General features: G+C 35.9%; 1 protein-coding gene across 1 annotated transcript in view; it reads right to left on the reverse strand.

Moving 5' to 3' along the window:
• Positions 1-10,145: 10,145 nt before the first annotated feature.
• Positions 10,146-26,937, reverse strand: part of LOC131066227 (cullin-1-like) — a 29,883-nt gene continuing 13,091 nt past the window's right edge. The window contains exons 3-21 of the mRNA XM_059221220.1: positions 21,525-21,710; positions 21,393-21,440; positions 20,807-21,010; positions 20,619-20,696; positions 20,394-20,480; positions 20,201-20,281; positions 20,042-20,101; positions 19,830-19,865; positions 19,114-19,200; positions 18,873-19,022; positions 17,721-17,776; positions 17,445-17,565; positions 17,272-17,313; positions 14,746-15,068; positions 11,794-11,989; positions 11,177-11,320; positions 10,851-11,075; positions 10,597-10,764; positions 10,146-10,516 (exon numbers count right to left, since the gene is read on the reverse strand). Of these exons, the coding sequence (XP_059077203.1) occupies positions 10,415-10,516; positions 10,597-10,764; positions 10,851-11,075; positions 11,177-11,320; positions 11,794-11,989; positions 14,746-15,068; positions 17,272-17,313; positions 17,445-17,565; positions 17,721-17,776; positions 18,873-19,022; positions 19,114-19,200; positions 19,830-19,865; positions 20,042-20,101; positions 20,201-20,281; positions 20,394-20,480; positions 20,619-20,696; positions 20,807-21,010; positions 21,393-21,440; positions 21,525-21,710 (2,394 nt within the window). The 3' untranslated portion in view covers positions 10,146-10,414. The remainder of the gene's footprint in view (positions 10,517-10,596; positions 10,765-10,850; positions 11,076-11,176; positions 11,321-11,793; positions 11,990-14,745; positions 15,069-17,271; positions 17,314-17,444; positions 17,566-17,720; positions 17,777-18,872; positions 19,023-19,113; positions 19,201-19,829; positions 19,866-20,041; positions 20,102-20,200; positions 20,282-20,393; positions 20,481-20,618; positions 20,697-20,806; positions 21,011-21,392; positions 21,441-21,524; positions 21,711-26,937) is intronic.

A 26,937-nucleotide genomic window follows, 5' to 3' on the forward strand; every position in this document is an offset into this window, starting at 1 on the left:
CCACCATCTTTTTGTAAGGCATGAGTTTGTCATCTTTTGTTTGATAGTCATCATTGATTTGATTAATGACAAGCTGAGAGTCTCCAAAGACTTGAAGCTATTTAATATTCCATTCTACATCCATTTTGATGAATAGAATGCCTGCTTCTGATTTATGTTGTGTTCCTTTATTTATGCTTGCTCTTGATCCATGATGTGTTCCATTATTGATGTCTGCTCTTGATCCATGATGTGTTCCATTATTGATGCTTGCTCTTGATCCATGTCGTGTTCCATTATTGATGTCTTCTCCTGGACTAATGTTAGGGTGATGTATTGTAAGATATGGATCGAACCCTGGAACGTCTATATATGACCAGGTAAAATTGACTTGCCATCTTTGGAATGGTTTCAAATATTTTCGCCTTGCTAGTTCTGATAGAGAGATTGCTGGATGTAGATCAGTTGTGCCAATGATAGTTGCCTCTGCTGGTTCTATTAGGATAGATAACCTCTCTTGATAACATTCAGGTAAGGTGTCAAATCTCCCATCTTCCGGTGCCTCAAGGAGGTTTTCACCGTTAGATTCGTCCTTTATTTTTACTTTTTCCTAGTCTAATGTTGCCAATAAATGGTTTTCAGCATTAGACCTGATATTGTTTTCTCGATTTTCACTTTTGCGACTAGGAGATTTGACATCCATTTGACTTGAAGATGCGCTAGTGGAATCCCTGGTGAAAGTTGTTGCGGGTTTGATTTCATCAAGATATAAGGATATGGCATGATCATTTGGAAAGGTATCAATAGCAGTATGTTCTTCATTTTCCCAATCCATAGGTTCAAGATAGCTTAAGGATAAAGGATCTTCAGGTTGAATAGTTTCAAAGATATTAGGGGTCATGATAGAGATGTCAAGGATTTCAGTATGTATGTCAATGTCTAGAACGATACTCTCATCAGAATGACCTTGTACAAGTAGTTGTTGATCATCCTTGGTTAAGTCCATGTCAGTCAAATGTGATTCTGATTCAAGTAGGCTAGTTCCTAACATTTGTTCTGCATACGTGTGAACTATATCGACTACTATATCTACTTCTTCATTTTCAATTTGAAGTTGGTCTTGTTTGTTTTTCCATGATAGCAAATATTCTCCGTTCCCTTGATCTTTTAGTTGCATTTGTTCTTCCATGTTTGACAAAATTGATTCAAATGATTGTTCCTTGGACTGTGTGCTTGAAGGTGCTACCTCTCTGTTATGTGAAATTATGATCTCTTGAGCTGATTTCTGATTATTACAACACTGCACTGGGTTTGAGTCTGTTGAGATAGTGATTTCCTGTCCATTGTATGGAAATTTTAAGCACTGATAACATGTTGATGTAATAGCCTGTATCCATGGTCTCCCCAAGAGTATATTGTATGGTAGGTCCAGGTCTAGGACTTGGCATGCTGTATCTTTTTGCAAGGGTCCCACCGTGATGGGTAATATCACCATTCCTTTAGATGAATGTTCTTCTTCATTATGTGCTTTGATTTTGATCTTTTTCCTGGGATCAACTGCATCTTCTGAATAGCCTAGAGCATAGACAAGATTCATAGACCAAATGTTCAAGCTAGCTCCCCCATCTATCGGGACACGTTTAACAAGTGTTCTATGAATGAGGACTTCAATTTGCAAGGAAGTGTTATGGGGATCTTGCAAGGAATCAATGCTTGGATATGAAGGAGATGAGCTTTGAATAGGATCCTCTGAAATAGGTTTGATGGCAATTTTGGATATCGCTTGGGAAACTTCAAGTTTGGATGCATTATTTGGCAAGGATGCTATGGAGGATTCTTGCAAGCTTTCAAGAGGTGTAGGAATAGATGCCTTGGGAGAGTCAATTTGCTTATGGATGGATGGATCATTGTTAGACATGGGTGCACGATTTTGATCTTCTTTAGCCAAATCCTTTAGGGATCTCTTTAAGAGGTGCATAAAAGAGCCACTTTTCTTCTCAGATGTGTTTGAATCCTTGTTAGGTTGTGACATGATTGGGTTTTGATTTTGAACTTGTTTGATTGCTCTGATATGTTGGTTTGTCATGTTTTCTTCTTGTGTTTTGCTTTGATATGTCATGTTGATATGATTTTCAGCTATTTCAAATGTTTCAATGATCTTATGTCTCTGCTCTCTTGTTAAAATGGGCATTTTGATTGATATTGTGCTAAGATTTGATTGTTTAAAGGTTGTTTTGGTAAGTGATCAATAGTCAATTCCAAGGCCATAGAGTGATATGACACTAAAAGAGAATTCAAGTGTTTAAAGGTTTGCAAGTTTTTCGATCTTCGGTTTAGGAGTGCAATGGTGATGATTTGATAAGAACCAGGTCCAGTAGGAAAGATCTATCCTACGATGTGGGACAAGGTTATCCTGACCAAACTTTCAGTTTCGTGATAAAGGATGATTGATCCTGGTGAGAAACTATGTTTGAGTGATTAGTTTATCAAAGAGAGTGATAATGCACTTTGAGATGTTTAGATCTTGAACTTGTTAAGGGTGAACACTTTGAAAATCTTGAGGTGTATATTTTATAGAGTCTGATTTTGACGAGTGATAACTTGACCAAGCAAACCAAGCAGACAATTTAAGCACAGATTGACAGATAACAACTGTTTATGCTTACTGCAAATTGATTAGGCAGAAATGATAAGTCTAAAACCAGGCATGTAAGACACAGTTTTGGAGTAACAAATGCAGAGTTTTGTATGACAAATTATGCAACATAGGACGACAAGAGATACAAGACAGAACGACAAACTAGTGACTTCATGTGAACAACACTTTTTCGTATGACATAGAACCTTGACTTGTATGACAGAAGATCAAGCAATACAACAGATACTCCTAACTCATATGGTAAAGGATCAAAAAATATGACAGAGACTTTTGACTCGTACGACGGGTATTTGAATAGTGATAAAATTTGTTTGCTTGTTTGAGTTTGGATCACTGAATTTTGATATTTTACCTTGGTTTTCCAATTTTTAAGTGTCTGATTTTTCAATTTTAGGGATGAATACACAACAAACACACGATGTGATACATGACTCTCAATCAAGCTAAACCCTAAGGAAGTTGGTTGAGAATGAAAACCTTTGCTTGCTGACTTAGGTACATACCCAATAGCTAATCAGAATATGGCCACTGAGTCTCACACAATGGATTCTCGATGTCGTATTATCCAACTCCAAACGCTAATGGGGGCACGATATGGCAAGTGTCTTGGGAGAGTTACTATCTCTCTTGCACAAAGATTATCACCCTTTCGGAGGTGAATCGGGTAGCTTCTATTTTATAGTTCTTAGTCAGGAAATCTATTTGAAATTACCCCTTGAAGTCATGCAAGCGTGATTGAGGCCTATAGCCCGACAAGGTACCAAAACAAGTTGTAGTCACATAAACGTGATTGAGACCACGAGGCCCTACAAAATGTCCGATATGAGAGATCTCAAAGAGAAAACTCAAATAATCCCATCCTCTGAGACTTTAATCATCAGAGACCTATTTATTATAGTGAGTTGGAATGCTCAGGTCCAGCTGTACTCACTTCGGTCATTCTCACAGGGTGATTACTTTTTCCCACTGTGACAGGCCCGCTAAAGGTATGCAATATTGAAAGCAAAAAGATGAGTCTAGCTTTCTGATCACCTAAGGAAGGTGAGAGCATACTCGTCTATCATCACAAGCACATAAGACATGATAGTTCATTTCTTTAAGCCCAAATTGAAGTGTGCCTAAAAATCTTAAAGAATACACAAAGTTTTTGTTGAATCCTTAGGCAACCTGCAAAATAGATCCATTTGTAGTCATGATTGTGTTTTGAATTTGTCTTTGACAAGCGTATCTGCAAGAAAAAAGTTAGGCTGCAAACATCTCATAGACATAAGAAGATTAGCATTAGTGATCCAAACTATGAAATTTTCAGAAAAATTATATGAAATTTTATCCTAACTTCAGATAGGCATCACTTTTTGCTCGGGACTCGAAATTACAAGTCGTTTACCTTGTTGGAAAGGTCTCCCAGAGTTCTAGATGCAAATTTCAAAGGGCATGGCTTTTAGCCAGGACCTTTGGGCACTCTCAGGGGCTAAAAATGACCAAAAAGCCTTCAAAAATGTAGATTACCGACGTATAGACAAATTTGAAATTTCTAATTTGCAGTTTTTTTTCAAAAAATCACAGGTGCAGAAACTCGTACGAAATGATTTATCAAACAGAACGACAAATGATTAAATTTCGTACAGGGACCAAAATTGACTCATACGACATAAGATTTAACAACTAGAAATTCGTACGACACAAATTTAGCTCTAGTACGAGTGTGAAAATTAACTCGTACGACACAGGAATGAGCTAAAACGAGTAAAGAATTTACAGTCTAAAAAATCGTACGACACAGATTTATACCTCATACGAGTTAGGATGAGGTGTCGTCCAAGACTGAAAGGAAGTTCGTACGAGCCAGAAAGACAACTCGTATGACAATTTGATTCTAATCCGGTAGAGATGAAGTTTGAGGAAGCTTGGGAGGCTAAAAATGATGATTTCAGCCCCACGGTGGGCGCCAAAATGTCGTGCTATGTGAAGTGTACCTATACCTACAAACACAATGCACTCAATAAATCATTACAAGCAATGGTTAGAAGATATAATCAATGAAACACAAAACCATAGCTAATCGACTTATTGCCTCCTAGTAAATGCGAGTGTGGATTTTGCTCTCAAATCTTAGTATGCAAATTCCAATGACTTGACTACACTTAGATGGAGGATTTGAATGATTAAGATGCATGATCTAGCATGATAGCATGATTAAGCTATATGAATTCTTGATTATCCTAGCATGATTAAGCTAAGAGTTAAGCTGAAATGAGCATGATAACATTGCTAAAACTGATAAACTATAAGCTAGATGCATATAGTAACAATGCAAATGAGCTAAAATTGAGCATGAATTAGTAAAGTGGTTGAATTCATGAATTGGCCATTTGTTCTCCAAAATAGGGTCTATTTATAGGATTTTCCAAGGCTAGGGGTGAGTTGGCATGAATCAACGGTTGAGATTGATCTGAAGATATCAATGGTTAAATTGGAGGAGGTTGGCAAAGGGGGTTGGATTAAAGGGAACACTTAGTGACAAGTGTCACAAAGGTTCTAGAAGATGTTGGATGAAAGGGGACAAGGTGGTAGGTAGAATGGGTTAGGTTTAGGAATGGTTAGGTTTAGGAGTGGTAGAAGTTAGGAGAATTTGAATTTAAAAATTCAAATATTAGGAAAATGGCTAATTAATCTCAACAACTCATGATTTGATTTGTTTTAATTAATTAGGGAATTAGAAGAAATGAATTTGGTGGAGGGAATTAATTAATTAAAGGGGTGAAATGAAATGAACCTATTTAATAAATCCTTAGATTTATTAATAAGTAGATGAATGAGAGATTTAATCAAATTGTTTGATGAATTCAATTAAATTGGGGAGGGAGATTAATTAAATAATTGCTTATTCAATTAATTATCTTCAGACCATTTTTAGGTGTATACAGGAACCACCAAATATAGAGTTAGGGTTCCATTGGGTTTAATGTTTGATTTGGTTTTAGAGTTCCATTCAAATTCATTTAGGGTTAGGGTTCGATTTGATTTAGGATTTGGCGTCAATTTGGTATAGGATTAAGTTTGAATTTGATATTTGGTTTAAGGTTTGGATTAAATTTGGTATAAGGTTAGTGTTCACTTTAGTATAGGGTTAAGGTTCAATTCATTTTAAGAATTTAATAAATATACAATAATTAAAGGTTTGGGTTGAATTTAGGGATTTATTTGGTTTAGTTAGTGTCAGGGTACAATTCTGTTTATGGGATGGATTAGGCTTTAATTTAATTTGTGTTAGGGTTCAATTTAGTTTAGTGTTAGGGGTAGGGTTTGATTTTGTTTATGATTTGGATTTGGTTTTCTTTAAGGTTGGGGTTCAATTTTGTTAAATGTTAGGTTTAGGTTTAGTGTTAGTCTTACAGTTCATTTTGGTTTGATGTTCAATTCGATTTAATGTTGTGGTTTAATTTTGTTTAATGTTAGGATTAGGATTTAATTTGGTTTAGTTTTACCATTAGGGTGTACAATTTTGTTTATGGGTAGGGTTTGGGTTTAATTTCATTTAGGGTTAGAGTTCAATTTATTTTATTGTTGAGGTTTAATTTGGTTTAGTATTAGGGTTTAGTTTGGTTTAGTGGTAGGGTTGTATTTAATTTGTGATTGGATTAAGGTTCAAATTGGTTTAGGGTTAGGGTTTGATTTTATTTGAGTAAGTGTTAGGGTTAGGGTTAAGGTTTAGTGTTAGGGTTGGGGTTCTATTTGCTTTAGTGTTAGGTTTAGGGTTAGGCTTATGGTTTAAATTTGATTTAGTAGTTAATTAAGATTAGGGCTAGGCTTTAATGTCATGCAAGGTTAGGGTTACAAAAGGTTTGGCTTGATTTGGTTTAAAGTACATTTTTGTTTATGGGTAGGGTTAGGGTTCAATTTCATTTAGGGTTAAGGTTCAGTTTGGTTTATTGTTAGGATTTAATTTGGTTTAGTGTTAAAATTTGCTTTGGTTTAGCATTAGGGTTATATTTTAATTAGTTATAGGGTTAAGGTTCAAATTGGTTTAAGGTTAGGGTTTAATTTTGTTTAGTGTTAGGGTTAGGATTAAGGTTTAGTTTGGTTTAGTGTTAAGGTTAGGGTTCAATTCGCTTTAATGTTAGGTTTACAATTAGGCTTAGGGTTTAATTTCGTTTAATAGTTCTAATTAGGATTAGGGTTAGGGTCCAATGTCATTCAAGGTAAGGATTACAATTCAATTTACTTCAGGGTTAGTGCAATTTTGTTTAGAGTTAGGGTTAGAGTGAAGATTAGGGTACAAGTTTATTTAGATTTCATAGTTATTAATATATTAATATCTATGATATATATTATTAGTAATTAAAAATTTATTATATTATATTATATTATAATCTTATGATTAATAACTTCAATATTAATATATTAACAACTATATTATACAATATATTATATAAATTAAGATATACATTTATTATCATTATCAATGAAATGAAAAATATAACATAAACATTATATCATAAACTATTTATAACAACCACATAATATGATAAAATTTACCTTAATATTTTAAATATATTATAATTATTTCAATGTAATTATAATACGATATGTTATTGCAAGATTGTAATAACTCATATCATCAAATGACAAACATATTTATAATATTATTTTTATACATAACACGAGTCTCTCTTTCTGTGAGTATGCATATATCCATAGCTCTCTCTCACTCACTCACACACACTCCCTATTTCTCCCTCCCCGTCTCTCTCTATCTCTCTCCCTATACATATATTACTTGCCTCTATCATCTTTCTCTTACTCATTACTTGTAAAAATAATATGATAGAGCAAAAGTGAGGGAAAGACCATATATATAATATTTTTAATTACATTTTATTGTATGATATTATATACATATTTTATAATCATTATTATTTAATATGCTTATTTTAACAAATATATTTCTCCTAATCTAACACAACAAAATCAAATAATATAATTATTTTTATATTTGAAAAAGATTGTAAATTTTAAAATAAAAAACTCATAGTCAATATCTATTTATTTATTTTTACATTTAATTAGATAACAATTTTAAAAAATTAGCTCAAATGAACATTTTTACTCAAAATAAAGAGAAGGGTAGGAAATTTTGGCAATTTCATGTGCCAATGCCCACTTCCCATACTAAAATAATATAAATTAAAGTTAAAAGTTGGACTAATCTTCTCTGGTCTATTCTTTCTGCCCATATTTTATGGTATCTCTGGGATATTAGGAACAAAGAGCTTTTTCAAGGTCATGTGAGGGTTCTTACTGAGTCTTTTCGAAGACTGACTTTCTATCATATTGCTATGCAGGGCTCTATAATATTGGATCTGGAAAGAGACAAGTTGTTCAGGGTCCTTCAAGATGGAGTTGCTACAATGTTTGTATTCGAGATGCGGGATGGCTACGAGTGGATGAGGTGCTCTAAAGACCTCGACAAATTCAACCAAGCTCTCACTAAGCTGATACGTGAGATCCATGGATCCAGTGCTCCCTCATATGAACAACCTCATATGCTTGTTAAGATCATGGAAAGTAAGGAGATAGCTTGGATGGAAGGCCCTGCTGGATGGACTGCCTGGGTAAATAAACTTAGTCATTGGTTATCCTAGTTGCAGGCTCTATGTGTTTTGTCTCTTGACTCTACTTTTGTCCGTTGTGCATACTCGGCTAATCGGTGATTAGGCCTTCTTTTTTATGTAATTTTTGTCTATACTTGATATGAGGCAGTGCCTCCCCCTTTGAACTTATTGTATTTTGATACTTTTACTCTCGATTTCCAATACAAAAAAAAAAAAAGTTAGAGTTAGGGTTAAAGATCAATTAGACTTATATGTAAAAGAAATCATTTAATGCTAAAGTAAAATTATTATATTAAAATTAAGTTACAAAATTATTATATTAAAATTAAGTTACAAAATTATTAATCTCTTCTATTGCTAATACCCAATAGATTTTGTGAACTAAAATCTCCATTATAACAGAAAAATGACTAGAAATGACCATACTCTTTCCCTTCATTGGGTTCCTGGAGTTACCTGAATTACTTGAGCTATATTTTACTTTCATTGGGTTCCTTGAGTTACCTGAATTACTTGAGCTATATTTTACTCTCTGCTCACGGTATGATATTTTTATGGTCTTTTCCTGCTCTCAAAGTGCCTAAAATTGCGCTTTTATGGAGGTCAAGGGATAATTTTCTCGTGTCGTCCTCTCTCATATCGCCACACACAGTTGGGCCCTTTAACATGCATTTTTTTCTGCCTTCTCTCGCGTAGTTTCTCCTTCCTTCTCACATTTTTCCCTCTCCGTGCCAGGGTTTAAAGCTTGCCTCTACAAAATAAGGGGTTGCCAGGGTTTTAAGATTATCATGCGCTGATTTTGTTTTCCACACACCTGCCATTTGAACGGCTCAAGGAACAGGGATGCCATTACTATTAATCTTGCGATAAGAAATGAATGGTGTAACGTTACAGGTTTGTCTCCTCGACAAAAGTTTATCAGTTTATAGACATTTTAAAAATTGACAATTTAAACATTTGATTACGGTTGGACAAAAGTTTCACAAAACTGTTGGAAAGCTTTTGATTAAAATTCATTGCAGAAGGTCTGATCTCGAGAAGCGATTGGAAAGACTGGTTTGCCCTTGTTGAAGTTATTAAAAATCTTTCTCATTCATCCATTCAATCTTTATTATTTTGTTGACCACACAACTTCTACGTTTTTACATCGCTATGCTAGACCAAGAACACCAATTTCATTTATTTTTATATTCCTCTTTTACGTGCGCTCTTGAGATGGGATGATTGATAAATTATTCAACATTGGGAAGTAGGGCTATTTTTAATTTTTTTGCTTCCTTTGATCTAGCATTGGGTTGTGTGCTTTTTGCGGGACTGAAGGAGGCAAGATATGGAGGTGGGTTTAGGGGTAGATTCAATTGGGGTTAAGAGTGGTAATAGGTACAAACTTAATATACATAATCTTCGGAGGACAGAAGAAAATTGTTAAAATGACAAGAGAAATTCTGGTGATCCAAACATCCAAGGACTTCTAGCAACAAGTTTCTTTTGTGACAAATTCACAATCTGCATATCCTCCCATCAACAAATCATAAAATTTGTGCAATGTGCATCAGGAGAAAAAAATCATAAATTTTGCCCTGTCAAAACTCTTCAAAATTAAGAGTATAAGAGCTCTCAACCACTCGAATTAAAAGCTATGGCAATCTATTTTGTGGCTGTTGAAAGTTACCAGGTATTTTGAGTCGTCCGTGTCAATTATATAAATATGGCCATTGTTCTTGTAAGATCATCTAGAATTGCAATATGCATATTGACGAAGCAGAATCGGAATATCTATTGTGATTAAAACAAACCAAAGTTTGTGGCCAAAATGATTTCTGTACCGGAACGTCTCAAGTGACCTCAGAGAATTAACAATTCCAGCATTTACTGAACTACAATTCTATCTTGCTTTTTAGATTTCTCACCAGTACAATTTTCTATTAAATGCATTCTAATTCATTATAATCCACTGTAAAAAGATTTTTTTTTAACTTAATTATTCCATACTTTTAGATTTTATCATATAATACTTGGATGGAGTTGCTACCTTTTATAAATTATTAATTTGTATAGCAAACATTTACATTCACATTCACATTCATTCCATGTCTTAGTGTTTTATGGATGACATGACACACTTTGCTTCCGTCAAGAAGAGTCCTTTGCTTAGAGCCTTTCAGGCCAAATATTTGAACACATTGCAATCATCTTTATCCCGTTCCAGGAACTCCCTAGAAATCAGATCATCTATCCTCCCCTTTATTGCTTTAGAATCCGGCTGCATGTCACAAATTTGTCACTGATTAAATGCAAAAATAGCTCTAATTAGTGAACTAACAAACAACAAATATAGCTTACCTTGAATTTATCTTTGAGTTTGTCAACACACTCGCTCTGTAGCTGGTCATAAGACAATACTTTCTTAATCTTCATGATGCGAACTATTGCGGCATCCATTAAATTCTTTCTTTTTAGTTCCACGTTTTCAATTACTTTCTTCTCATCATTGTTGGGGGGAAGTGGAATCTGCAATTCAAGATGAACAGTCAGTTCACATCAATTGCTTGTATAAGAATGTATGATGTTAACTAGGCCCAAATGGAAGCCATTACCTTTATTCTTCTACTTTTAGTTTTGTCTGCAAATCTTGAATTGAACTCAAAATAGTCAGTAGGTGCTATTTTTTGTGTGTTTGGGTTCTTGATAAGAACTTTGTAGTTGGCACATGCAAGTGAATATAACACTCTGTTTGCATCATCATCTTCCAAATTCAATTGAGATTTGATTTCATCAAAACTAAGTTTTTCAGATTCATTGAACAACATTAGTAAAGCGGCCTGCAGATCATTCCACAACGGATTCTTAGTTATTTGATTTACCTCAGAAAGAAACTGTAATAATAAATTTCTCACAAATGACAATTGAATTGAGTAGTCACCTGATAAGTTGATAATACCAGCTCTATTGTCCTGTCATTGAACCTGCCTTCTACAGTGCAGTCCCCTAGAGAATACATCCATATAAGTCTGCGATTCTCAGTTTCCTTAGAATATAATTGTTTAAATATATCTATACATTTAACCTGCATCAAAAAGACAAAAGAAATGTAAGGAAGTAACTGTGTGGAAATGCTTCCCATGCTAATCGTAATAAAAATATTATGTAATACAGAGATTTAAACAGTCATGAAATAACATAAATAAAAACATTAATATTATAATTTATGATTTAAAGAGGAAACCTTTTCGGTAGAAAATTATACAATATATTATCAAATCTTGAAACAGATTACAGTACACTTTTAATCCCTAAATCATAGAGGAATTTCACCAGCATTCTGAAACTTAACCATATCATAGAAATGACAATCTAAAAGCACCAATATATAAAAGATTACATTGTATATAAGAACCTTTTAAAAATAAAGATCTAAACTAATAAATAAGATAATAACACATCATAAAAATCGTAATTATCTCGAGGGCCAACTTGTTCCCATCTCCATGCATATCTAAATTATAAAGAAATTACAAAACAATAACAAATAAGTTTTACCAGCTCAATGGGCAGATTGACATTAGGGGACTTGAAGGTTGGCCAAAACCAACTAGTAAGGACAGTAACATTCAAATCTAATCCAACATGAATGTCTTCTCTGTTAAGATATGTCACTGTTGGAAGTTGTAGTCCGACGGACTCCTTCCTTGTTTGCTGCCAAAACTCTTGGCTATTCATATTGTCTTTGCTTGCTCTTTAAGAGCTGATAGTAATTCATTAATAAAAGGTTAATTGCTGTAGTTGAATGCAGCTGTGTATATGTAAACCAGATTGGTGAATAATAGAGTGATTCCCCTGCTTCAAGTGTGGATGTAGGCAATTGCCGAACCACGATAAATTTGTGTGTCTCATTGTTTGTGTTGTGTATTATTAATTTTGTTTATCTGCTGTTTTCAATTCGATTTCTTCATTCTAACAATTGGTATCAGAGCAAGGTTAGATCGCTGTTTAGATTTTGGTGTTTGAATTTCCAGAATCATGGAAGAATCGAAGATAGAGAAGTTCTCCGGTCAGAGCTTCGGATTATAGAAAGTGCAAATGGAGTCTTTGCTGGAAAAGCAAGACCTTTCACTCGCGCTTGAAGGGAAAGCAAAGAAACCAGCTGGGATGGCTGATGAAGATTGGGAAAAATTGGACAAGAAGGCGAGAGCGACAATTTTTCTCTCGCTGTTCAATAATGTTCTTTTCAATGTCACGAGTGATGCAACAACAAAAGAAGTATGGGATAGACTCTCAGCCATGTATGAAATGGCTTCGACTGCAAATAAGGTTTTTATTATGAAGCGCTTGTACAAACTGAAAATGAAGGAAGGTTGTGCTATGGCAAACCACATCAATGAATTCAATACATTGATTAGTCAAGCGACTTCGGTGGGGATGACACAAGATGATGAAAGCAAGGCTGTTTTATTAGTGTTCTTTACCAAGCAACTGGGATGGTGTTGTAACAACAATTAACACATCTATATCCGGTAAAAATAAGTTAGTTTTTAATGATGTAGCAACTACTCTTCTCAGTGAGGATTTGAGAAGAAAGAATGATGAACCTTCATCCGGTGAAGCCTTAACGGTGGTCAGCACCGATAATAGAGGTAGAAGTCATAATAAAGGCAGAAATAATTACCATAGACGTTCGAAATCAGCAAAGAGATCGAAGTCTAGAAACAAAAATGGTGAATGTTGGTTTTGTGGCAAAGCTGGTCATGTAAAAAAGGATTGCAGAAATTTCAAAAGAGCACAAGAGAGAGTGCGGGACAGCGAAACAAATACAGTTTATGATAAAGATGATAGTGTTTTAATCCTTTCAACAACCGACACTACTCCGGATTCATGGGTGCTTGATTCCGGTGCCTCCCATCATGCTACCTCATGTCTTGAAGCATTCATTAACTACCATGAAGGTCATTTTGGCAATGTTTTCTTAGGAGATAACAAAGTTTGTGAAATTACAAGCAAAGGGGATGTATTGCTGCCATTAGAAGGTGGTAAAACATGGCTGCTCAAAGATGTTCGCCATGTCCCAAAATTGAAGCAGAATTTGATATCCGTTGGACAGCTCTTTGGTCAAGGTCTTAATGTTAATTTTCTCCCGGATACATGGAAAGTAACACATGGTACCATGCTGATTGCAAATGGTAACAAAGTGGGAAGCCTATACATATTTAAGACTCATGGTGAAGTGGGAGTTGCAATGGTGATTGAGGACAGCAAAGCGGATCTTGGGCATCAAAGACTTGGGCACATTAGCAAGAAAGGTCTCCATGTTATGCATGCAAGAAATCAACTACCGGGCCTCAAGCTTGTTGACTTAGCCTTTTGTGAACATTGCCTCTATGGCAAACAATAGAGAGTCAATTTTTTGAAAGGTGGGCGTGACACAAAGACAACACCGCTGGAGCTTGTATACTCGGATGTTTTTGGACCAACCAAGGTAACCTCCATTGGAGGAGCTAACTATTTTGTAACATTTCTTGATGATTGTACAAGAAAAGCATGGATTTATATGCTTTCTAGGAAATTTGAAGTGTTTTCAAAATTTAAACTTTTCAAGGCATTAGTTGAAAATCAGATTGGGCATAGGATTAAATGCTTACAAACCGATAATGGTGGGGAATTTTGTTCACATGAATTTGATAATTTTTGTGCTGATAATGGGATTAGAAGAATCAAGGTTGTTCCTTTCACTCCTCAAGAAAACGGTGCAGCCGAGAGGATGAATAGAACAATCCTTGAGAAGGCACGATGTATGTTGTCTAATGCAGGTTTAGGCAAAGATTTTTGGGCAGAAGCGTGTAACAGAGTAGTGTATTTAATTAACTGAAGTCCATCATCTAAATTGGATTTTGGTATTCCAGAAGAGGAATGGCAAGGGAAGAGGATTTCATATTCGCATCTTCATGTGTTTGGATGCGAAACCTTCTTGCATATACCCAAAGAAAAGCGAACGAAATTGAATCCAAAGTCGCTGAAATGTATCTTTGTGGGGTATGGAGAAGAGCAGTTTGGGTGCAGATTGTGGGATCCAGTTCACAAAAAGATTGTTCGTAGCAGGGATGTAGTTTTCAATGACACCTCCTTTCCCGCACTACAAGATGCAAATAAATCAGAGACAAATTATGTCCCTATGTCTTTATTTCAGAATTCAACTACCAACGCTCTGCCTCCGGTCTCTCATTCAGTGGGAGCTCCTATGACATCTTGAATACAATTCTTAGACTGAGAATGAAGAAGGGAGTGATGAAAATGTTTGGTCTTATAATTTTGAAATTGGGGGTCTGCAAAACAGAGCAAATCCTCCCCAAAATAGCAATGATGTCACAAGAAATTTGGAGGAACCACAGTGGTTTGAAATTCCACCGGTTACTGCACATCATATAACACTCCATCCATCACACTTTGCACATTGTGATCCTCTCTCCTCACGGTATGCTGCGCAGTCCACACACTTACCTCCACGATAGCCTCCCCAAGCACCTGCCTCCCCTCACTCCTTGCGTGAGCTCCCCGCAGCTTCTTCCCACTCCTTGCGTGACCCGCACTCCATGCACACTCCCCGCGACCACCCAGCAGCTCCCTCTCCTTCTCCGCAGGCCCACTCTTGAGCGCTCCCCGCCTGCAGACCACTCCACGGGGCCCCTGCAGACTTCTCCTTTGTAGTCCCACCGTGGAGTCATCCTCCAGCGTAGACCATGGAGGATGCCACTACGGCTCCCCACTCCCTGCACTCCCGACAATCCCAGGCCGTAGGAGCTGCTGCCTTGGCACCCCGTCCTCTACACACTCGCCAAAGGCAGGCCGTGGCAAGAAATTTTGCAGGTACATCCTCCTGTGATCTGCGTGCAACTCACATGGATAAAAATCCACAAGTTTTTGATTATCCCATAGACAGAGACATTACCAGACTCACAAACAGAGTCAATTCAGGGAACATAAACAGAGACAATGGGAGAGATATGAGTGTGCATAAACAGGGATCACAAAAATTGAATGACTCTATTACTGAAACAGAGAGTCAATTGAGGAAATCAACCAGACAGAGGTGACCTCCTACAAAATTTTCTGATTATGACTTACTATTTTGTGAAGAGGCTGAACTTTCTTTGCTCATCTCTGATCAAACAGAGCCTGCAACATACAAAGAGGCTTGTAAAAATGCAAACTGTGATAACTGGCACGCTGCAATGTGCGAAGAAATGGACGCACTAGTGAGAAATCAAACATGGGAATTGGTGCCACTTCCGCCTGACAGAAAGGCATTAAGAAATAAATGGGTATACAAACTAAAAGATGAAGCCGATGGTCACAAAATATTTCGAGCAAGATTGGTTGTAAAGGGATATGCTCAGCAACAAGACCTAGACTTCAAAGAAATTTTCTCGCCAGTAGTTAAAATGACTACCATCCGAGCAGTATTGGGATTAGTTGCAGCGTGGGATCTTGAACTTGAACAACTGGATGTGAAGACGGCATTTCTCCATGGCGATCTTGATGAGGAACTATTTATGCATCAGCCGGAAGGGTTCATTAAAAAGGGGCAGGAACACCTTTATTGCAGATTGAAACGCAGTTTGTATGGGCTTAAGCAAGCCCCCCGATAGTGGTATCTTAAATTTGACAAGTTCATGATTGATCACAAGTTTACTCGCAGCGAGTCTGATCCTTGTATCTATTACAAGAAGCTTCCTAATGGCGAATTTGTCATTCTTCTCCTTTATGTGGATGATATGCTAGTAGCTGACACAAGCATGAAGATCCTAGGAATGACTATTTTTTGGGATAAAAAAAAGAGAGAACTCAAACTATCTCAGCAAAACTACATTAAAAAAGTCTTGGACAGATTTGGTATGGCGGATGCTAAGTCTGTTTGTGTACCTTTAGCCTCTCATTTTCAGTTATCTTCTCAATTGTGTCCTAAAACACAAGAAGATAAGGAGTTTACAGATAAAATTCCATACAAATCTGTAGTTGGAAGCCTCATGTATGCTATGGTGTCTACTCGACCAGACATTGCTCATGTCGTGGGTTTGGTGAGCAGATTTATGGCTAATCCGAGCAAATCACATTGGGAGGCAGTTAAGTATATCTTGAGGTATCTCAAAGGTACTTCTGATTTTTGTTTATGGTTTGCAAAGGACAAGGCAGTTTTGCAAGGGTTTACCGATTCTGATTTTGCCGGTGACTTAGACAAAAGAAAGTCTACTTCTGGTTATCCTTTCACATTTGTCGGGGCAACGATTAGTTGGGCTTCAAAATTGCAACATACAGTTGCTCAATCAACCGTAGAAGCATAATACATAGCTCTTTCTGAGGGAGCAAAAGAGATGGTATGGCTGCAACTCTTGTTCAGCGAGTTGGGTTTGAAGCAATCAGATTTTGGTTTGTTTTGTGATAACAACAGTGCAATTTTTATGACTAAATATCAAACATCTCAGTTGCAGTCAAAACATGTTGATGTTCGCAGTCATTATGTTCGCCATATGGTCGAAGAAGGTAAGTTTCATGCAGATAAGATTCATACCGACCTGAATCCAGTTGATGTGCTCACTAAAGTGGTTAAGTGGGAGAAGTTCGATTTCTGCCGAGCTTCTCTCGGCCTTTCCAATAACTAATAGCAGAACTGAGTGGGGGAATCTATTTGTTGCAGCAGTTCGTTGGCCTTCAGTGGGAGATTGTTGGAAGTTGAAGTCCAACGGACTCCTTCCTTGTTTGCCGCCAAAACTCTTGGCTATTCATATTCTCTTTGCTTGCTCTTTAAGAGCTGATTGTAATTCATTAATAAAAGGTTAATTGCTGTAGCTGAATGCAGCTGTGTATATGTAAACCAGATTGGTGAATAATAGAGTGATTCCCCTGCTTCAAGTGTGGATGTAGGCAATTGCCGAACCACGATAAATCTGTGTCTCATTGTTTGTGTTGTGTATTGTTAATTCTGTTTATTTGCTATTTTCAATTCGATTTCTTCATTCTAATAGTCACGAATTCATTTTGGTTCTCCTTCGCTAGAGAGTAGTCTATAACCTGAAATGGATCACAATGACTTCCGTGAAACAAAACATAGTAAAACAAAAGAGGAATTTTCCATGGTGAAGCAATACAATGCACATTCATTATACATAAGAATCAATCATTGAAAAGTCACAGGGGCATACCATGCCCTCCATCTTTGATGTAAATTGCGACCCTTTCAGCTGCTTTAATTTTGCCAACATTCTTCGTTCATTACAATCATTTGGACTTCTTTCACCCAACAATCTATGAGCAAGTTTTTCCCTGGAAGATTCAACGCAATAGAATTATTTGGGTCAATGCATAAGGGAGATAATGAAATTGTGTGTCATTCAAGTGAAGTGTATTTATAGTTCATCTTCCAGTGAAGTGAATTTATAGTTCATGCCAGTATGACTATGAAGGTGGGGAAATATTACCTGTAGAACTCTGCAAATAAATCGTTATCTTCAAGGTATGAAAGAATTCTCACCACCTGCATTATATAAAAAAATATAAATGAAACATATTTTTCATTTTGGGAGTGATTATTTTAGTAAAACCCCATCAATAACAACTAAACTTAAGCAGACCATAATAAGGAGAAGGACTTCAAAGATTATGCAATCCTCTCTCAAGTGAGAATCTCAGATTTACATGCTGAGTGCTAGTGATAGTGGTGGGAGCAATGGTCCGGGTCGTGCAGGTGGTCGAGGCCGCAGAAGAGGTCGAGGTCGTGCGCCAAGAGTATAAGTTGCTGATTCCTTCCAAATTCTGAGAGATATGCTCTCCCTTGCTTTTTTGTGTGTTTTTAAGCTCTGTAAAGATAAATCTCGTTTGCTCATAGACACTGGTAGGAGGTTCTTTCTTCCTCTTACTCATGATGGTTGATACTGTTTCGTATTTTGGTGGTTTATTGACTACCATGATTGGCAAGGTCTCTTTAAGTTGGCAAGGTCTCTTTAAGTTTAATTTTGTAAGAAACAATCTTTCTTAATATAAAATTTTTGGCTCTGCCTTTAGCAACCGAAAAAAAAAAACTAAATTTAAGCGTGCCAGAGTTCGACCAGCTTACTATCATTAGTTTTATTGATACAATTTGTCTGCTGTAGAGTATGAATATCAGAACCATCTGAAACAGGTGCCAAATGCAATATTGCTTCCCAGAAATTCATGTTGTATGAATGGTATGTGGGCAAAAATGCTGCCCTGATTATGATAAAAAAAATCTAGTCTGTTTAGTAGGTTCTTATCTAGTGAATTTCTCTGTAATTGCGTGTAAAATCTTTTCTTGTCTGTTTAAAATTATAAATTCAAAATATGAAATTTTCACTGTTCATGATAATAATTTGAAATTTTGGGTTTTATTTTTCTTTTTATATTAATGATGATAGATAATGAAATATGATTGAAAATATTTATGTAAAAAAACTTCTATGCAATCAAATCCAAAAAAAACTACATATTTTGAGATCCACCAAATTTTCAAAGTTCTACTTCCTACACCCACAACAATTGTGTCTATCAATCAGTTAGAATCATAAATTTTTATGTTCATGAAAGTGATCATAGACAAATCTTAATGAACCTACGTTTTCAAGAGCAAGTGCAATCTCATCATCACTTAATTTCTCAGTACTGCACTTCTTTAGTAAGTTTTCACAAAATGCAGAGAGCAATTCTGCAGTCAAGTTTGTTGCGGGTCCTTTATTGCAGAAGGTATGAAATGCCTCACCTAGAGCCTGTAAAAATGAATTTTAGGATCAAGTCATAACTTTCTTTTTAATAATCTGCATACTGAGAACAACGAACTAAACCAAATATATTAAAGACCTTTCGGAAAAGCTCATGGTTCTGAAAACACTCCAAGACATAATGCTCGTACTTGTCATGCATTTCAATAACCCTCTGTACGAATTCCTGAAAAGCATTACAGCATGCAGAAAAAGAGAATAATTACTCATCAGATTCACTTTATAAACTAGCCGAATTAAAATTACTATCGATTCATTAATCATTAAGAGTTACATAGAGATGGTGATTGATAAAACCCTGCACAACATGCAAGATGGATTTGAAGAGTTCATACACGCTCACAATAACCTAAATTGCTGTGGCGACTATAATGAAAAAACACATTTAAATCTTAAATTTTGAATAAGAACTGTTTGAAGGGCTGAGGATTCTCTCTGTGAAAATAAAATAAATAGTAAAAAATTTCAATATGAACACAAAAAGCTTCTTTAATCATGTTTGCTTCCTCTTGTATATATCATTTACCACTATCAGAGCAGAAAACGGGGCCCGATGAAGAAAGTTAATGGAAATCAGAAACATGGAAATGAAAGAAGACACACTATGACAATTACAAGAGTGGGGCAAAACATTCCTTGGCCCAAAAGCTGGCATGAATAATGTTGGGCTACATTGAAGTGCGCTACAATTAGTACTCAAGAGCACTAATTTATTCCTAAAAGATGTTGCAGAAGACTGTCCTTTTACTCCCATCGGTGCAATACAGTGAACAAACAAATGAGGACATAACTTACCTGCTCTAGAGTTCCACTGGCGTCCCTTTTCTCTTCCTGAAGAAAGTGTAAAGGCATATAAGTTTGCATAAAAAATGTCATAGAACCACACGTACTTGGCATTACGGCTTAACACTAAATTCACACTAGTTGAAAAAATCTAAACTAAATTGGAGTTATGTTTAACTACCATGAACAACTCAATTTCACATAAGAACCAGAAACATCATTACTTTCTTAGTTACTCCATCTTTTGCCTGGTCAGCAAGTACTGTTCCTTCTGCAATCACAAACTGCAAAATACAGAAGGCCAGTCAGAAAGTCTCTACACTAGGCAGGATGTCTAAATATAAAAATGGGCAGTCAAAAATCATGTTACAAAAGAGAAGAACCTGTTTAAAAGTTTTTGCAATTGGATCCAAGCCTCTGTATACTTTATTAAACAGGTTAAACATCCTTGAAAGATCATCTTGCTGTAACAGAAACCAAATTATTGGCACTGTTCAATATAAATTGCTGTCATAAAGAAAAAAATACCATATTCTGACAAACAAACAAGTTACTGGCAATATGTTAAATCTATACCTTGTTGTCTCTAAGCAAGGCCCAGACACCTGAATCCTTTTCCAGAATTTGGTTCTCATAACGAACCAATAATTCATTTGGTACTTTCTGCCAAAACACTGAAAAGGACAAGATTGGAACAAATGATTTCTATGATAGACAATTGTTATACACCTCACACAAAATTGGTTTTGGTAAAGATGATGAAACACAGGTAAATGCCAGAAAAATAAAACAAATGCTCACATCTAACAAGTACTTCTCACTGCTAGAATGTAGAAAATGGAAAGCTCTAAGCTTCTCGAGTTGCAAACTTTCTTCAACCTGTAATACAAGAGAATATATATCAGAAGCACTGTAAAATTGAACATGTGAGCTGCTAGATCTGCTCCTTAAATGATTTTTGAACTACCCAAAACTAAATTCTCAATTACCTTCAACAAATATTCTGGACAAGAATCCTCTATAATCCATGATGCGGCCTTTCGAGAGTAGTAAGCTCCAGAATCTTCCAACATTGGTGCTTCAAAATCATTCAAATAGCAATCCATCTCACCCATTCCAATCACAACAAATATGCTCCCAACATTTTTCAATAAATATCGGTCAATTTGCTCTCCCTCACGATCTCTTTTAATCTGAGACAAATAGCAATACTATTCTCATGTTGCGCCCAGATCATCAATAAAAGCTAACATAGCAACTATACCTAAGAAATTACAATTAAAAGCATTTTATAGAGGTACTAGTGATCAAAACTAAGAGCATTTTTTAAATACAGGGTCCCATAAAATTTAAATTAACAGAGGTTTTAAAAGGGCTCTGATTTTTGTGCATAAAGAAGGATTGAACTTTAACATTTATCAAAACAACAAAGAACTTTAAAATTTATCAAAACAACAAAGAACAATTATATGAAACCAGCAGTTCAAATTCTAGTAATATGTCATAAAAATAGAGTTTTAAGAAAAATTTGTCATGAGAATTATTACAGGAACAAAAGAATTTATGTAAACATACCAGAGCAATCACTGCATTCCTTGCACTAATCTTTAGTTCACCATAAACCTGCAAGAACATGTCATTGTTTATCTGAATTTCTTAAAACCCAACTTCAATTGAATTCTTAATTCCAGAAATTGCAAGCCTTACCAAATCAAATAAACTCTGGAGTCCAACATCTCCGAGTGTAGGAACAGAACGCTCTGAAACGTAAAAACAATCCAAATAAGAAAAGAAGTGGGAGAGCCTTTCAACCATCGCCTTGTAATTTTTCCAACGCTTAACAAGTTCTCTCAACATGACCTCACCATGCTTCTGCCTTAAAGCAGGTAAAACCTGAGGAAAAGCAGTAAATGTTTTAACAGCTGAAGTTTTGAAACATGCCATCTTTTCATTTTAGGCTTTTTACTATTAGAGCTTATTTATAAATAATTTCTATTGTATAAAAAGAGCTACAATTAGGAATGTAATAACCCACCATATTTAACCCAACAAAATTTGACCATTTTTTTTTGTTAAATTTAATCATTTGTGTTTGATTCAATCGCATACTCTAGGCATCCATCCATTTGGATTAGGCATTCATCCATCCGGGATGAGCATTTAACCATACGGGTTAGGCACTTGTCCATACAGGACATAAGATTTCATCTATCCAATACGGGATAGGCATCTACCCATACGGGGTAGGCATCTATCCAAATCGGGATAGGCATCTACCCATACGGGGTAGGCATCTATCCAATCGGGATAGGATATGCTTTGGCCAGAGACTTAGACTCATCGGGACCATTCGGGTTCTGAGCCACTCGCTAAGTACTACACTCTTCTAACAGAAGTGCACCGAGGTCGCCATCCTTAGGAGTAATTGAATAACATAATACAAGCTTGAATTCCGCCTCGGAATTTGGCTTAAAGCCTCGGGAAGTCAAGCGAATCCATACGGGATTCCTTCCGAGTATGCATTGAATTACCTTTTTCCAATTTTAATTATCTTATCTTTCAAAATAGGATTCTTACTCAATCTTTCTTTTACCAAGCCTAGACCCCACCCACGAACGCCTGAGTACGAGGGACAACTCCATCCCAAGACTGCCTACATACCCGCTTCGGCATGGGATTAAGGCGTAAAATATGTAGTTCTATTTTCTACTCTATGGTTTGATGTAAACTGATTAGTGGGTACGCAACCCTTTCTAGGGTCAATGTCCCAGACAATTTCTTTGCGGTTGCTACCCACAGTGGTAGCGCTTACGCAAAGACTCAAGATGGCCTATTGCTTGTGGCCTAAAACACTAGATCCTAAATCTTAACATAAGCATCACCCTTGACCAATTGTCAATCGACAACAATTCTACGAGATTAAATCAATTTTATTAAAGCATTTCACTCATCATCCCTATAGGGGTTTACTATAGTTTAACTCAGTGAATGAAAGATCGTTTTAGAATTATCTTATTAAATTATCGATCCAAGGGGGATTACCCGCCCCTTGGATTTAACTTCCAAGTGTCCCTTATTACTCCCCGATGATTTATAGGGATGATGCCACAAACGTCGTTGATGTAGCTTTATTAGGCGTTAAATGCAGTAGTTCAACACGACGGCATTACCCGTAAGCATGACCCAGAGGCACTGTATATACCGAACGCTACTAGGTTTTGGTTTTCCAACTTCCTTTATTTAATTTTCTAACTTATGATAAACATCAAGCTTGAAAAATAATTATGAATTGAACGCGTATATTTAGTCATTACAAAGCTCAATTAATTGAAATAACTACTTGATGAATGACATGGAATAAAACCATAACTAAAATTATTTTTTTATTCAAAACTTGAATATAACTTGCATAATAATGATAGTTAGGTAACTTGCATAATAACAATTAAACGTGTAATTTGCATGAAGATGGGAACACCAATAATTGAAATCAATGTAAAGACATTTGAATGAAGTGAAGGTAGGGTAAGTTACATGCGAGAAGATCGCTTATAAAACCACTAATCCCAACATAGAATTTAGCTTCAAATCATTTAATTGCTAAGTAGATCTTAAAAAGATCTAAGTATCATTTAATATAAATTTGTTAAAACTAGTTATAAATCTAATAATTACCTAAGTTTAAAAATTTTATTAACTAAGATTTATATATATACAAAAAAGAAGGAATTAAAATAAACTAAAATTTTAAACATATATGAAAAAAATAAATTATTTTTAAAAGCTAACATTGCCTTCGAACTATGTTTGATTGGCATTAATAAGAGTTAATGGGAGTGGGACCCCACGGGTCCCCTCCACTACCCTGCGGCCACTGCCGCAACAGTGACCGTAGGCTAGTGGGAGCAGAGTATAAATTGAATATAAAGAGAATACATAAACATGTATGAATACATAAGAAGATTTTTTTTTTTTTTTTAAAACTATGCCTGGTAAACTTTTTAACGTGACCGGTGACGCTAGCACGACATGCCCTCCGGCTCCACGTGAACGCTTTTGACCTGGAGCTATAAACCAGTGAGGCGACAAACGGGGGACCTCATCCCCACACTTCACTTGTTCAAATCCGCGAGCACAACGACCCAGCGAAGGCACAAGGCCTTGCGAGCACAGTGGCCCAACAAGGATTTGAACCTTGGTGGCCGCTTCACCAACGAAGTGTTTTAACCGCGACACTGCATGTCCAAAGACAATACATAAGAAGATATTAATGTAAGAGAGAATATCATATTAATCCCAGGGACGAAATAAAACAGAGAAATAAAAATAACCAGAGAAGTAAATTTGCTCCAGTGATGCACAGATTATCCAGAAGTAGGTAGGTGTTTAAACTGAGAAATACAAGTTAACACAGAAGGATTATATTCTATTTCTCAACCAATGTCCAGAGAGCGGGTAGAGAGTTATTTACAAGAAGATTATTTATTTCCAGATTTCATAGGGAGAGAGTTCGTTCGACTGATATTCACAGAGATTCAGCTAATATTCACAAAGAAATTTATTCAACTCATTTAACTAATATTCATAGAGATTCAGCTAATATTCACAAAGAAATTTTATTCCTCATTTAACTAATATTCACAGAGAAATTTTATTCAACTCATTTAACTAATATTCACAGAGGTTCAATCCAAATTTTACAGAGAGGTTTTATTTTTTCATTCACAAAGAGGGAGATTTATTTATTTTTATATTCAATATCATCTAAGAGAAAACAGAAAAGCAAAAATCTGATTTTCTACCTTTTAAATTAGATTAAATAAGATATGCAAGAGAAATCTGCATTTGTAAAAAAAAAAGAGAAGAAACTATATCACTGCATTTCTTAAAAAAAACAAAAATAGATTTTTTTCTCCCTATCTAGAAATTGAGAATGATTTCTTCAGAATACTATATTCAACCAAAGAATCTAAAAACTATATATTTGGATAATACAAATTCCTTATATGACAAAAGGAGAGAACCTGGTTTACTGAAGCTCGAAGTTGAATCCTCTAGCTATTCTTTGATCCTTCCTTGCAACTTTGAGAGAAACCTTCAACAACAACTTAAAAATTCCTGCAACGAAAATGAGACTAACAAAGAGAATCCTACTTTTAAACTTGGGAAATTTTTCTTCAAAACATAACCAACTCCCTTCTTTGAAACTTGCATATAATTTTATAAGAGAATTCCCTCCATTCCACTATCTGGAAAATTTAATTAAAAAGGAGATTCTTTCCCAATTTTGGACTTCATGCAAATTGATTAGACTTCATTGAGGAGTTGCATGCAAGGTGGTGGAGAATCCTCTAGAAGCTTCTTATTCTTCCTACAACATGTGCCATAATTGGATATGGAAAATAAATAAATAAAAATAATGTATATTTTCCATGTGTGTGTGTGTGTATTATTATTTTATCCTTTTATAATATTCATTCAATCATTTAAATAGCTTATCCAAAAATATAATAGAGTTGTATTTTAAATCCAAAAGTGATAAAGGAGGGTTGTGACATCCTCCCCCCCTTAATTTGTGCATCGTCCTGATGCACTTATTGAATGCATCCAAAAGAGTCTATAGTTCATGATTGAAACAAAAAAGGAAACAACTGCTGCATCTCCTTAGTATCTTCCCACGTGGCAGTCTTTTCATCATACTGGTCCCATTGTAGTTTGCACTGATCAACCTCTCTATTGCGCAACTGGCACTAGCGCCTCTCCAACATTTTGAATGATTCTATCATCATTCCTCCCATTTCCTAGACCTGTAAAGCATCCCAATTCAAAATGTGTTTCTCATCAGGTACATACTTCTTAAGAAGAGATACATGGAAGACATCATGGATTCGGCTCAATTGGGGAGGTAAGGCCAACCAGTATGCAACTGGATTAATCCTTCCCAATATTTCAAAGGGTCCAACATAACGAGGTACAATGCTTCGAAAGGTGCCATTCCCAAAGATGTTTGATATGTATTATTGTAAGCAAATTCTACTAGAGGTAGGTATTCTTCCCATTTCCTCTGTTGGTCCATGCAATACATGCGAAGTAGGTCTTCCATAATCTGATTTGTCCTTTCTGTCTGACCGTCAGTTTCAGGATGGTATGCGGTGCTAAAATTTAGTTGAGTTCCTAGAGCTGATTGAAGAGTGGTCCAAAACCTTGAAGTGAATTTAGCATCTCTATCTGATATGATTTTCTTTGGTATACCATGAAACCTAATTATTTCCTTAACAAAGCGCCTAGCCAAGGTAGGTGCATCATCCGTCAGATTCCCTGGTATAAAGTGTGCCACCTTAGTGAGTTTGTCAATTACCACCATTATTGCATCATGCCTAGAAGGTGACATGGGTAACCCTTGCACAAAATCCATGCTAATGACTTGCCACTTGTGTTGAGGTACACCGTGCAATTGTAACAATCTAGCTGGATGTCTATGTTCTACCTTTACCCTTTGACACTACAAACATTTAGCCACATACTTGACAATGTCATTCTTCATCCCTTGCCAAAAGTATAACTTCTTTAGATCTGCATAAAGTTTGTTAACTCCTGGGTGCCCTGAATAAGGGGCATTGTGAGCCTCCAACAAGACTACTTCCCTTAAGTTCCCTGAATTAGGAATATAGATTCTGTTATTGTATCTGAGCAACCCATCTTCATCTAATGTATACCCTTCAACCTTAGGATCGGTTGGATCGTGTTCTAATGTCAATTTGACTTGCTCATACCATGGGTCATGTTCCTGCTCATTCGTTACTTGCCTTTTGAAAGAAGTTTTGAAAGTTGCTATAGTCATCAAGTGTCTCCTCCTACTTAAGGCATCTGCCACCCTATTTTCCTTCCCCTTAATATATTCAATTTCAAAATCATATTCACTTAGAAACTCTAACCACCTTCTTTGTCTGGCATTTAAATGGGGTTGTGTAAAGATGTACTTTAGTCCTTGGTTATCTAACTTTAACTCAAAGGGCTTCCCTAGTAAGAAGTGTCTCCATTTTTGCAAGGCATGCACAATCGCTGCCAACTCTAAGTCGTGGGGTGCATAATTGACTTCATGAGTCTTTAGCTTTCTGGA

Source organism: Cryptomeria japonica, chromosome 5, assembly GCF_030272615.1.
Source record: "Cryptomeria japonica chromosome 5, Sugi_1.0, whole genome shotgun sequence".
Taxonomy (NCBI): domain Eukaryota; kingdom Viridiplantae; phylum Streptophyta; class Pinopsida; order Cupressales; family Cupressaceae; genus Cryptomeria; species Cryptomeria japonica.